The following is a 14,198-nucleotide window of genomic DNA, read 5'->3' on the forward strand; positions in this document are numbered from 1 at the left end:
GTGCAGAAGTGCAAAGTGAATAATGGCCATGTTTGTTCAGAGGCTGCCCAGGCAGGATCTCTCTTTCCAGATGAGATCCAGGGGAGCAGGAACCTTCAGGAATGGGACAAAAGAACCACAAGGGCCATCTGTGAAACTCCTGTGGTTGGCATGAAGGTTATTTACCCCTTTTCAGATAGAGGAGGTTTGAGTTGCCATTTGTTGTCTTTCTGAGTCTTTTGTTTGCCCCCCAAATTATTGATTTCTTTCAATCCTGATAGTCCAGAGCCTTTCAGTCCATTTACTGCTGGGAAATAACAACACAGCTTTCCACCTTGACCCTCCAAATCATTTGCTCCCCTTTTCTCACACAGTGTATTGCAGTGGGACACATGGCCATGGAACCTTTAAATCATTCCACACCCTTTCCTCGATAAAAGGAATAAAATGTGTGCTGGACTGATGTCAGAAGATCCAGAAAGTTGCAGGAGGTAGCCAGACCCTCCTGGGACTGCTGGGAATATCAAAGGCAGAGTTCATCCTGAGCAGAAGGGGGAAATCACTCCAGCAGTGAGGTGCCTGGCATGGCTGCCTTCCTCTGATCATGGCAAAGGTGGTTTTGAAACACAAGATAACCTGTCAAATCCTGGAGATCCAATCCAAGGAGAAAGCAGAGAGAGCTGGAACTACAAAACAAGGCTGGGACAGAACAGGGAGCAGTTAAAGGTCATTAAAAAAAACTTGCAAACAAATTTTGAAAATGTGTGGATAGTGTTCATTTTATTCTGAGCTAGACATTTTCTCTATTTTCCTTTTCTTCTATGACAGTGTTACCACACTGTGAGATTGGGGAAAAATTAGGAAAGTAGAAAAATCTCTGGTGTTTCTAAGTGAATTTACTGTGGCTTCTACCCCTGAGCAAGCCAGAGCACTGGCAGGTATTCCAACAACCTGTGGTTCTCTGCAGCAGCTGGAATTGTTTGGGAGTGTCTGCATTGCAGCGTGCCAGGAGATGTGTGGGTTTGGGAGGATTCCTTGCTCCCAAGTGTGTGTGGTGCTCTAAAAGCACAGAAGCATTGGCCCCTGGCAATACCCAAAAATGGAAATGATAGAAATTATAGAAAACAGGCAGAAAATTATAAGAAAAGAGGTCCTGATGCCTAGGGAGGGGGAGAAGCCCAGAGAATCTCACTGAAATCAAAAGGCTCCATTCTGCTCTTTCTTCTCTACTTTTACAGCAGTTTCCACCTCAAACTGCAGCTCCTTTAGTGCCTCAGTGCTGGTGCAAAAAAAAAAAAGAACTAATCCCATGCCAGAAAAAAATGCTGGGATCCCTTTGCCATTTGCCTAAAGCTGCTGCAAGGTTTGGGGTTTGGGTTTCACACCTCAGCCCAGTCACACCAGACCCCCGACCTGGCCCTGCAGGTGAGGGTTAAAAAAAAAGAAAAAAAAAAAAAAAAAAAAAAAAAAAAAGAAAAATAAACAATTATTTTGCTTAATTCTGCTTTCAGCAAGGGAAAAAGCAGTTTAGCCCATCTCGAGCAGACAAGAAAGGGAGGAAGAGGAGAAAAAAAATCCTCTTTTGCCAGCGCCCGGCTGGGTGTGTCTCGCCCCCCCCCGCCGCCGTGGGGCTGCGTTCCTGGCAGGCAGGCTTGCCTGGGAGGGATCTGCCGTCAAAGCCACCCAGGAAAGGAGGCCTGATACGCTCATTAATATTCTGAACTAGTGACCCTGCTTTTTCTTTCCGCCCCTCGCCTTTCTGTGGGCGCTCCAGCCTCTCCCCGCCGCGGATGGCTGCAGCCCCCTCCAGCTGAGTCAGTCCTGCCTCCCGCAGCATTGCAGCACCTCCGCAGCTCCTGCGCTCCCGCCGCTCCTGCAGCACCGCTCTGCTCCCGCCGCAGCATGGCCAGCACCGTCTCAGGTAGGACAGGCGCCTTCTCGGGGCTTTGACATCAATGCGCTTCTAAAATCATCGAGTTTTATATGGTTTTTTATCATTATTCTGAAGGTTTGGATTGGGCTTTTTTGGGTTTTTTCCCCCCCCGCCCCGTGGGTTTCGGGGGAGTTCTGTGCTGAGGAGGCAGCTTGTATGGCAGCATTGTTCCCCTTCCTCCCCCATACACACACCCCTCTGATGCAAGATAGCAGGTGGGCTTTTTATTTTAATATGAATACACGTGTGATAAACTTGCCAATTTAAAGTATTGCTGCCATTTCATTGTGCCATTAGAAGATGCTGCTACGTGCCAATTAAATATTCTTTTTGTAACGTCGTAGAGCTTTTTTTTTTCCCCTAAGAAAAAAATTGCACACGGTGCAGCTGGATGTAAGGAAATCAGAAATTACATTTTGTTTTGGGAAGATCATGTATTGCCTAATGGGATAATGCCCTAAAAAATTCCCCAAAGCCAACTAAAAAAGCCTGGATGGGTTTTTGTGTATTCTCCGGGCTTCCCAGCCCCAGGTTTCTTGCACAGCTCACGTTTCTTGGTTCGAAGATGCTACAGGGGAGCGGTCCTCTGATGGCGTTGGGTGAAATGAGATGCTGCAAGGGAAGCCCTTCCTCCCTCCTGCAGCAGTGCCGGCAATCGCAGCGCGGCTGCCCGGGAGCCTGCTCGGGTCTGCCTTCAGGATGGCAGCCCAAGGATGCTGTGCTGCTTCGGTCCAGCTTCCTACAGACCCATCTTGCCCCCTTTGACTGGGAAAGAGAAATTCAAGTGATTGAAACTGGGAGTGTGGGTGAAGGAGAAGCTTGAAATGGTACCATGAACAGTGGGTGGGTTTAGAGGGTCTTTTTCATTTAGAAAACCGATTTTTTTTTTTCTTGGAATGACTCTGAATTCTGCAGAGGGGCTTGGGAGGGGGGAGTGAGATACTGGAGGGCTGAGCAGGAGTGACAGACAAAAAGGAAGAGCAGGCAATGCTTTGTGCCCCCCAGGCAGGGAACCAGCCCGCAGGAAACCAGGCAACACTTCTTGCTTCTTTCCCTGCCCTTTGCCGAGGTTTCCTGCCATGCATTTTCTATTCCTTGCTGCTTTAAAAAGACCAGGAGATGCAGGGGGAAAGAAGGACAGAGGGATGGAGGGGTGTGTATGTGGGGGGAGTATAAGGGCGCAGCTGATCCTGAGTGGGCTTTGCATGCAATTAAAGACATAAAACAGCGCTGTAAAAACGTGTTTATGATAGAAAACCTCCAGCTATTGTACATATTCCTGCGAGTATCCCTGTCTCGATGAGCGTCTGCAGCAGTGCACTCCTGGGAGGTGCCACCCATCTCCTGCCTTCCCTGCCGAGCAGGGTTGGACCTGGTTTGCACAGTGGGGGTGGCAGGCAGGGCTCAGGCTTACCAGCCCTCTAAACCAAGGTTGCACCGAACTTGAGATGGACGAGGTGGTGGATGAGACACACGTAGGCAGAACATGCGATTTCCAGTTGGTGCATTCTCACCCTCCCAGCCCACTGCATGCCCACAGCACATCTCCTTCTCTCAAAGATGCAGTTTTACTGTCAAAGAGACTTAAGATCATGAAGGAGCGTGAAATGGGGCTTCCTTGTGACTCAGATCAAGCAAAGAAGCAATTTCAAGGAGTAGGAAGTCGTGGAAAGCAGTGCTGTGGCAGCAGGGAAGAGAATAGGGCGCTGTATGCCAAGGGAGGGTCGGGGCTGAGCCTCGCCCAGCTGCATTTGCAGGAGCTGCTCCCCATCTCCCCATCGCCCACAGCTCGCACAGCAGCAATGGAGAGCAGCCTGGAAAAGCAGGAGAAAAAGAACTACGAATCCTTCAATTAACGAATGAGTCTCGTTTGCTTTCTTCATTATGTCCTTCTTTATTCCCAGCAAAAGCCGCTCCGTGCCGAGGGCAGGGCAGCTGCAGTCTGCGGCTGCTGCCCGGGGGCTTTTTAACCCCCTCGGGGAGATCCGCTCGGTTTGTTTAAACAAACAACCAAACCCTGGGTATCAAAAGAAGCAGGGCTGCCCTCTCTGTTTCCCTCCTGTGCCCTGGGGCGGTTTTTCGCGGCCCCGGGGCTGTTTTGGGGCGGGATGAGGGCACATGCTCAGTGCCGGCGGGGCTGCGGTGCTGGCCCCGCTCCGGGCAGGGCAGAGCCCCCGCGCCTCCTCCCGCAGCATCCGCACCGGGCTTTGTGCTTTTGTGCGCCTCGGAGCGGCCTGCCCGGCTCCCCGGGGCTGCGGGACTCCCCGCACGGCTGGGTGAATGAAGGGACGTGAGATTCTGAAATGATGCACAAGGTGACATCCCCACCGGCTGTCTCCGGCATTGGCGTGTCTGGGGAGGGTGGAGCCAGGAGGAAAAACCAGCCTGGCATTCCTGGCCTCATGGCTGGGCATGGGAAATGGGCCTTGGCAGAGCACAAGGTTTTCCCATCCTGAAATGTGAGAGCTGAGGGACTTCATATGTGGCTCTGGGTTATGCCCTGATCCCTTTTCTGGGTGGTGTTGAAGGACACCATGTGGTGTTGCCCTGTCCTGACATTTCTACTGCCCACGCTGGAGAGTCAGAGTCCTTTCTATCCAGCTCTCCATCTCGCTGTGCTCTCAAGAAATAACTAGTGTATATTTCTTTGGCTGTTGAAGAAGGCTGTGTAGCCTTAAAAATTATGGTTTTTTTATTGGGAATTCAGTTTCACATGCCAAAAGAACCTATCATTATAGGCCTTTTTTTTCCCCCACCATTGCACCCAAACAAGGGATCTAAATAGTTAGCAAATACTTGTTCTTTCTAAAATATAAATAATATCTTGTTTAATGGCAACATGTAGACTCAGGGAAGGTGCTTCAGATATCTCAAAGGAGCCCTTTCTTGGAATCTGCCATTGTTGGTTCAGATCTGGTGAAGGCACTGTTTTATCAGATGAACACATTTTCCTTCTTTTGAGTAAAAGCTGAGATTTAGTGGTCTGATGTGGCAACCAGAAGGCTGCAGATAAGCCCATTGTGACAGCAGTGTGGGCAACAGAGGGGTGAATGAAGCCAGTGATTCTTCATGACAATCCTTAGGGGGACCTGAAACTCAGTCAAACTTCTAGACCCCTAAATTAACTGGAAAAACATGCCTGGCTAATCCCTCACAGCTGTCCTGCTGACATGGGCTTTCCTCCTCCAGATGTGAGTTATGTTTCAAAAATTAAAGTCTCCCCTCCAGAGGGGAGTTAAACCAATGGGCTGTGATTTAGAAAATACAAAAGAACCAAAGGGCAACCAAAAACCATGTGCGTGTGCTGTGGCACTTCAGCACCTCCCAAATGGTGAAGAGCTGCTCAGCATATTTCCAAATAATCCTTTTATTCTTTCAAGGTACCTCTACATGATTACTGCTCTACTAGAGAATCTTATCCCCTCTGAATCTGTTTATACAAATAGTACCACTATAATGGGGAAATACAATAATCCTCAGTTAAGGGGAAGGAAACCAAGATCCAAAGAGACCAAATGACTGTCTGTGGTCACATCATGGCACATCACACACCTGACACATCATGGCACTGGGCTCTGTCCTTGACTGTCTCACGAGCTGCTGCCTCATCAGCTCTTTCACAGCTCTTTGTCTCACCCAAACCTCACCATCCAAACCCGTGTTTGCCTCAAATCCACAAACACTCTGGGTTAGCTACTTCCATTGGGTTCCTTCCTCTGCTTTACAAAGCAACCCAGGCCATGCTTCCCTCCTTCCAACAGCAGCCCCAGCCAGGGCTCTGCTCCACAGCTTGGGCCCTTCTATGTTGCTGAGCCCATGCAAGAGGAGATTTCCCTGGATATTCTCTCACATGTTCCAGTGCTACAGCTCCAGTGATTTGCTGATGCACAGCCCGAGTTGTTGTGACATTCATGGGCTGCCAATAAAACCTGGGGGGAAGGAGGTGGGTGATTGGAAACCACTCCTGGGCAGTAGTTTAGCAGATGTCTGACAGAAGGCAGAGTAAACCTCACATCTGCCTGCTCTCATGGATGATTCCACATCAGCCCATGGCAACTCCTGGGCCTGGATCTCGTGGTACCATCAGTGTGGGCTACAACTACTGAGCTGGCAAGAAAAAACTCCAAAACCCTCAAAAAAACCCAAAAAAAAAACCACACAAAAAAACCCAAAAAAACAAAAAAAAAACCAACCAACAAAAAAAAAAAAAAAAAAAAACAAAACAAAAAACCCCCACAAAACAAACAAAAAAAAAAAACCAAACAAAACCCCATTAGTGTTTTCTGGCTCTGTAAGGTCTGCTGCTGTTTTTTTTATGGAAGCTGGGGAACAGGAAGGTGGAAGTGCATTGGACTGAAGGTCTGGCCAGTATTTTTATGATGGGATTCATAGCAGGGGAGAACATCTGGAGCCTGCTGTTCCCTCAAGGCTTGTTGAGGACTCTGGTTGCTTTTGTTGTTTGTGTGGCATTGCAGTCTCTGGAGGTCTCGAATGCTGGAGGTCTCAGTTCTCTCTCTCTGTCTTTGTACCTTCTGTTTAAGCTTTGACTACATTTATAATTGGCCTGTTCTTATTTTTGCATGAGATAATATTCATTATGGAAGCAATTCTTACTTCTCCAAAGTTATCTTCACAAACCAAATTATTTTCTTGTAATAACCTTCCTCTGACCCTGCTATCAGTCAGAGCACATCCACTCTCATCCATTTAAATTTCCCATAAATTAACCTTGCTCTTCCTCTGCTTCACTGTGACTGATGCCATGTCAGTGTTGTGCTGAGATGGCTTCCCTCTATTTTGATGGATGCCATTAAACACCACCCCAAAACCTGGCAGCAGTTTAGCTTTATGTATTTAGGAAATAGAGAACAAAATTTTTAATGAATAATACGTTTCAAGCTCCACCATCCAGGCGCATCATGAGCAGGAAAATGAATCCCATTGCTCCTGCACCACTCCATTCCCAGCTGTTCCTCCATCTCTGGCACCAGCAGCACTTGGGGAGCAGCTGGATAATGTCTCCAGGGCTTGGCTTGGAGATAAACACTTTACATGGATCGATGGTGTGCGCAGCAGAGGGGATGTGGAAATGCAGGATGTTCCCTGCAGAGGGAGCACAGGAAAGGAGTCTGGAGAGAGCTGGGAGCACCCTGAGCCTCCTGGAGCCTTGGTGAAGAATCAGAACATCTCCTGGTGAAAAAATTTAATAAAGATTGATTGGCTGATGGGGTGTGGGGTGGGATGCAACCAAACCAAAATTAGTGCTGATTGCAGGGCATAAATGTTCATAAGGGTTGAGGAACTGCCTGCACCTTTATGGATTGTAGCTTAATCACTGCTCAAATTCCTCTAAAGCCAACAAAATGTGAGTTCACGTCACTTTAGAGGATGAGACATCGATAAATTTTCTCTAACTTCTGAAGTTTATTCACTTCTTGGTTTACACAACTCAGTCATTTGCAATGTTTCACCCCAATTCTGATGACAGCAGTGAAATGTCATGACACAGTGATGAAGATCCTACCAGAGTGAATAAATTTGCTGCTGAAGCAAACGAATGAGAATGAATTTTGCTGAATTTCTCCTTCTATTGCAGTGTTTGCCTTAAAAGAGAAGTGAAATGTCAGTAAGTCACACCTCAGTGAGCAGCCTGTCCTAATCCTCTGCCCACCAGCAAGGCAGAGTTTTTGCTGCACCTCTGAGACTGAAGCAAGCTTTGGTATCAAGTCCCTGAGGACCTGAGTCATATTAATTTATACAGAAATGAAATATTTGACCAGTGCAAGCTGAATTTATTTTTCCTAAGTTAACAGAAGTAAAATGCTAATAGATGCTCAAGTAAAAAGCTCAGCATTCCCTAATTGTCCTTAAAATATGTTCATTCAGCACTAGACCCATCCTTTCTGGGCAGGAACTGCTTGGCCATGTCAGATTCTGGCCAGCCACATGTCATTTCCTGGTTCAAGGGTTTTGTCCACTGGCATAAATATGTCCTCAAAACCTTAAATCTATTACAAATGGGAGTGCAGATACTTCTGAAGCAAATTCTAGTGCTGAGGTTGGCAATCTGTTACCCCTGAGTTTTATCAGCTGTGACTGAGCCCAAGTCTTGCTTCAGGACATCTCAGGTTTGATCTTCACTTCACAGGTTCCTAAATAGCAACCCAGAGGTTATGGGTATTTATTTTAGAATCAGAGGATGTACCTCTCCTCACAGGATGCCTTTTCTTGTCTAAGCCTGATAAAACAATTATTTGTCACAGGGTGTGTCATGAGCACCAGGCCACCACTGTGCTGCCCCTGTGTCCCACAGGTGTGGGGGGCACTGCTGGCTCTGGGGCACAGCTGTGGGGCTTTCAGGGACCCATGCAGCTCTCAGGGCATGCACCAGGGGCTCCTCAGGGTGTCAATGTCATCGAGGGCTTGGACTGTGTTTGGAGAAGAGAACAGAGCTGGGGAAGGGGCTGGAGCACCAGGAGAGGCTGAGGGAGCTGGGGGAGCTCAGCCTGGAGAAAAGGAGGCTCGGGGGGGACCTTCTCATCCTGCACAACTCCCTGACAGGAGGGAGCTGCCACATGGGGCTCGGCCTCCTGTCCCAATGAACAAGTGACAGGACAAGAGGACGTGGCTCAAGTTGTGCCAGGGGAGGCTTAGATTGGACACCAGGAAAATGTTCCACTGAAACGGCTGTCAAGCCCTGGCACAGGCTGCCCAGGGCCCCATCCTGGAGTGGAGTCACCATCCCTGGGTGGATTTAAAAACCATGCAGGTGGATACCTGGGGACATGATTTAATGGTGGGCTTGGCTGTGCTGGGGGAACACACTTGGACCTGATGATCTCGGGGAGCTTTTCCAATCCCAACAAACCCGTGACCATTCTGTTCTCCTACGATTCTATATTTTCTATTACATATAGAATTCTATAATTCTATAATTCTTCTCTTCATGCCGGGACCCGCATGGGAGGTGCTGAAGGGACAGCTCCTGCCTGGATCCGGTGCCGGTTCTGCCGGGACAGCTCCGGGCGGGCAGCGCAGCCCCGGCGGCTCCGGGGGTCCCGGGGGTCCCGGGGGTCCCGGTTCCGCTGCCCCTTCCCGCTGCTGCCCCGGCAGTGAGGGCTGCTCGGGACCCTCCCCCGCCGCCCCCCGGCCCCGTGTGCCGCAGTTGGCATCTGCGGGCTGGTGGGGGAAGGACACGGAGCACAGCCCTGGCCTTTTGTCCTCCTGCTCCTCTTCGTTTCAATTGGCAGAGAGGGACGGTCAGCTTGCTCTGCAGGAGGGAAAGCAGCACAGGGGAGATCCCGATGGGATGGGATGGGATGGGATGGGATGGGATGGGATGGGATGGGATGGGATGGAATGGAATGGAATGGAATGGAATGGAATGGAATGGAATGGAATGGAATGGAATGGAATGGAATGGAATGGAATGGAATGGAATGGAGGCAGCTGTGAAATCAGCCCGGCAAAGCTCCTGACAGGCAGGGAATGCAGCATGGAATCACCTGTACCTGTGCTGCAGCCGTGAAACACAAAGCAATGTGCTCTGTGACAAGTGCTGTCAAACAATTAAATTGAATTAAATGAGGGGGTCGGGGGTGTGGCACATCTGCCTCATGCCTTGGTTTCACCCAGGACCAGACATAATGGAGGAGCACCGACCTTGTTGACTGGTTTGTTTGTATTAAATGAGGATGTCTAAATGATAATAAATGATAATGTCTCTCATCTATTCCCAGGGATCCTCCTCAGGGCTCTTGGCAGCACATTAGGAGATGCATTAGCTTCCTGCTCCATGCCACGACTTTGGGCCTCTCAGAGGCTCTCCAGAGGTTTTTTCATTGAGAACAAAATCAAAGATGTCTGGCTGCCATTGCTGGTGTAAACTATTCCTATTTGGTTTACATTTGACAGCAGGACTGGGCAGGAGGTTCAAATCAGAATGGAGGGCAAGCTAAAAAAGTGTTCAGTCAAGATGTGAGCTTCAGGGACAGTGGTTTAGCAAAAGAAGGGTGCTAGTTATGATGGAGTTCTGTACCTAGGAGGAAAAATCAGTGCAAGCATGAAAATGACATAGGTTTTCCCACTCAATTAGCTGTGGGAAGACAGAGGAGAATACCTGAAAGATGTTCCTAAGGGCACGTGATACACAGGATGTTACTTTTTTCAGAATTGTTCTGTGTCTAATTTCTCTTGAGATCACAGAGTTCTGGGGATTTCCCTATCCTGGCCCGGGGGAGGGTCCTGCTCTGAAGGTGGCACTGGAAGCTGAGCTGCAGAGTCACCTTGGCTGGAGCATGAAATGGAGCTGAGGACAGAGGGGACAGACCAAGGGCAGAAGCAGCAGGATGTGAGGGGAATCCAGGGGCAGGGCAGGACAGCAGAATGTCTGTGCCTGTGGCAGGAGGAAGGACAGCACAAGGACACTCAGGGCAGGTTATTAGGACATGCAGCCATGAAGACACTGTCCTCATGAGCCTGGGTGCCACCCAAAGAGCCAGCCCAGGACAGAGCCTCACCAGCAGCACCCAGTGCTGAGCCCCAGCTGCTGACCTGGCTCATAGGAGTGATGCTGTGAGGGTTCCACTGATGTGATAAAGGCCATGACATCCTGACAGAGAACCTCACTGGCTTCAACTCCTTCTATTCTGAGGTTCTTTGTCAGCAGTGTGCAAACAATTCACTGTCTTTTGCTGAACTCCAAAAATGCAGGTGAAGATTGCCCCAGAAGCAGATTGCTGCAATCTGTGTTGGGGCAGCATTGGATGCTGTGGTGCATCCTCCAGTCACAGGAGCAATGAGCAAACTGGAGGGCTCACAGCAGCAGAGATGGAAAGGATTGAGTGTTTGCTGTCCTTTACAGAAGGACAGGTCACAGACTGTGACTGTTATTGTGGTCACACACTGTGCCAACCTCTGCCAGTGTGGGCCATGGTGATGGCAGAATCCACCCACATCCTCCCTGAGCTGCTGCTGCAGGGCAGGAGGTGCCTTGTGAAGTTGGGGTCCAGCTTTTCCCCTGGTTCCAAAGCCCTTGAACAGTTTCATCACCCAAATCCCCCTTTGTTCTCCACATTCCTGACCTCCTCCTGCCTCTTCACCCTCACCTCAGAAATGCTGAATTATGAAATATTCCCAGCTGGCCAGGGGTTGAGCAATGCTTCCAGGTGTCAGTGGGCATCATTTATCTCAGAGACTGGAAATTCCACTTCCAGAGAAAGGGTGGGGCAACCATCCCAACATGTTTAACTACACAGGCTGCAGCTCCCAGCTCCCTTGGAGGGAAAACCCTGCACAGAAACTTAACCCCTGGATGTGTTAAATCCCTGCTCTGTGTGTTCCCATAACATTTGCCACACTGGCAGCTAATTTAGGCTGCTCTAGATCAGACACTCCTTGGGGACCTTTTGGCAAGCTATGGCAGCCTGGAAACGTCTCCACAGAGCCTGGTAGCTGCAAGTGGGATTTCCTGGCTGCACAGGAAAGCCTCCATAGAGTCTGATAGCTGCAAATGAGATACTTGCTTAATTTCTCCATGAAAAAGAGATGCTGTTGCCATTAGAATGTTTCTCATGGCTATTTCATATTTTTCAGCCTACAAGGAGAAAATGAAGGAGCTGTCTCTGCTCTCCCTCATCTGCTCCTGTTTCCACACCCAGCCCCATCCCAACACCATCTACCAGTATGGAGGTAGGTAACCTGCTCCCACTCCAGCAGTGTTTGGGTTGTTCTCCCACAGGCAATGTGGGAGCTTGCCAGAGTCAGAGTCTCTCTGCTTCATGCAAGGGTGACACACAAGGTATTAACAGCAATGTGACCTTTCTGTAATTATGCCATGACTTTAAATTAATTGCATTTGCATGGAGGGAATGAAGGTGATCACTAATCAAGAAATTCTGGAGATGAAACAAAATCACCCAGATTGGGACATGGGAAAATCCTAATTCCTGTGTGAGGAACTTGATGACCTTAGGTCACTCTCCTGAATAGCACAGGTTCACAGAGTCACTGTTGTTTTTTCCCCACAAAGATATGGAGGTGAAGCAGCTGGATAAGAGGGCATCAGGCCAGAGCTTCGAAGTGATCCTGAAGTCCCCTTCAGATTTATCTCCTGAGAGCCCAATCCTCTCCTCCCCTCCCAAGAAGAAGGATCTGTCCCTGGAGGAGCTGCAGAGGAGGCTGGAGGCTGCAGAGGAGAGGAGGAAGGTAAGGAGATGTCCGCTAGAAGCAATGACTTTTCTGCTACTAATTGCATCAAACCCTAAAACTCAGCAGGATTAATCTAAAACAGCTGGGAAGTGTTCTGACACTTGTTATTCCACTGTAAATTGTCAGGTGAGACATAGGAATCATGGAGTGAGGTTCTGCAGTGTGATTTAGGCAGGGAATTGAACTCCATCCTCATCATCATCATGTGATCACCAAGGCACTTGGGGACATGGGTTAGTGATGGGCTGGCCAGTGCTGGAGGAACTGTTCTCAATGATCTCAGAGGGCTTTTCCAACCTAGACAATTCTGTGGCAGCAGGGAAAAAGCACCAAAAGTATCCTCCCAGCAAGAAGATTGTGTTATGGGGTGGGTGGAGCAGGGATGGCAGAGTGGTTTGAGCAGGGGAGGGAGTCAGGAAGCATCTCTGGGGAGATGAGGGCTGGAAGGGCCTCAGTGGCCTCACGCCATGCCCCGGCAGACCCAGGAGGCGCAGGTGCTGAAGCAGCTGGCGGAGAAGCGGGAGCACGAGCGGGAGGTGCTGCACAAGGCGCTGGAGGAGAACAACAACTTCAGCCGCCTGGCCGAGGAGAAGCTCAACTACAAGATGGAGCTGAGCAGGGAGATCCGTGAGGCACACCTCGCTGCCTTGAGGGAGCGGCTCCGCGAGAAGGCGAGTGCGACCCCGGACAGGGCTGGGGGCTGGGGGGGCTGGTCCTTATGGAAAATGGGGTCTGGTCCCAGGGTGATGGGTGCGAGGGACAGGGTGTCTCCTTGGTGGTGGTTGCTGAGGAGGAGCTCTGCTCCAGAGCAGCATGAGCAGGGGGGTTCTGTCCTTCAAGGGCAGTAGAGAACATAGCCTGGATAATCCTGATAAGGGCAAGTCCAAAGCCACAGTGTCAGGCCCACTGTGGGCTGTGTGGCTGAAGGATTTTGCAGGAGAGAGGAGCCAGGAGCGCATTCACTGGAGGTTCCATCACCTCCAAGCTCCCTCTTCACTCCTTACAACTGTAACCCCCACACCCTTGGGATGTTTTGGATGAGAAACAGGTCTCTTTCTTTATGTACAGGAGGAAAATATTGATCACAAGAGCAGGTCATGTTAGCCCGGTGTCATTTCTTCCATCTTTGCAGGAACTGCACGCGGCCGAGGTCCGCAGGAACAAGGAACAGCGGGAGGAGATCTCTGGATAAAGGGCTTTTCTACACATCTAGCACCTGATTCCTGTTAACAAACCAACCAGTCGACCAACCAACACATTTTATTTTGTTTGTCTAGATGCAACATTTGGTTCTCCATCCCCCCTCCCCGGTGTTTGTCCCCCAGCTACACGCTTCTCTCTGCATCCCTAATCGTCAGTGCTTGTGGGGATTCACAGATCATAGGGACCTCTAAGCAGAATAGCAGCTAGTTCACATCAAATAGAGAATCAATCAGTCAATCAGCCAATCAAACAGCTTCTTTGGAGGGTTTTGTCCTTTTTTTAAAAAAAAAATAATATTTCTTAAACGGATGTAAAGAGAAAAAACCAAACGAAAATATTAATAAATTCAACCATCAGTGTCACAGAGATACGGATTTCTTATCCGGGGCTTTTCCTCCTCTTGGTGTTTGCTCTGAGCCAAATATCAGTTTCAGAAAAATGGGAAATAAGTGATAGTTTCTGTGTGTGAAGTAAAGTAGGGAGCAGTCCCCTGTTTGGTAGGAGAGTGGAAGGAGAGGGACGGATGGCTCAGGAGTTGCAGAGAGTGCAGAGCCCCCATCTTGTGGCTGCCTTCAGAGCCAGCCCAGGTAGGCAGTGACCACAGCCCTCATCTTTGGGTGATCTTTGAGAACCCGTGTGGAAGCAGCTGAGGGGCTCCACCCAAAGCTTGGTGCCAGGTGCCACATCACAGCAAGTCCCTGTCACGGTGGGCACTGCCTGGTGCCCTGGCTGGCCACTGAGCCGCCCTCTCCCCAGCTGAGTGGGGACTGAGAGGTCTTTGCTGCTCTGCCTGGGAGAGCTGTGGGTGGTGATTGCATTTCCAGCACCCTCAGTCCTCTGTGGGCTCCCCAGTGCTCCCACCAGATAGGATTCC

At 49.6% G+C, this 14,198-nt stretch overlaps 1 protein-coding gene across 1 annotated transcript; it reads left to right on the forward strand.

The window, feature by feature from the left end:
* Window positions 1-1,612: 1,612 nt before the first annotated feature.
* On the forward strand, window positions 1,613-13,892 carry STMN3 (stathmin 3). Its single transcript, XM_064730347.1, has 5 exons — window positions 1,613-1,900; window positions 11,507-11,602; window positions 11,943-12,118; window positions 12,601-12,792; window positions 13,254-13,892. Exons 1-5 carry the CDS (start codon window positions 1,882-1,884, stop codon window positions 13,311-13,313), a joined length of 543 nt encoding a protein of 180 aa, XP_064586417.1. The 5' UTR covers window positions 1,613-1,881; the 3' UTR covers window positions 13,314-13,892.
* The last annotated feature ends 306 nt before the right edge of the window (window positions 13,893-14,198 follow it).

This window comes from Zonotrichia leucophrys, chromosome 20 (genome assembly GCF_028769735.1).
Source record: "Zonotrichia leucophrys gambelii isolate GWCS_2022_RI chromosome 20, RI_Zleu_2.0, whole genome shotgun sequence".
NCBI lineage: Eukaryota > Metazoa > Chordata > Aves > Passeriformes > Passerellidae > Zonotrichia > Zonotrichia leucophrys.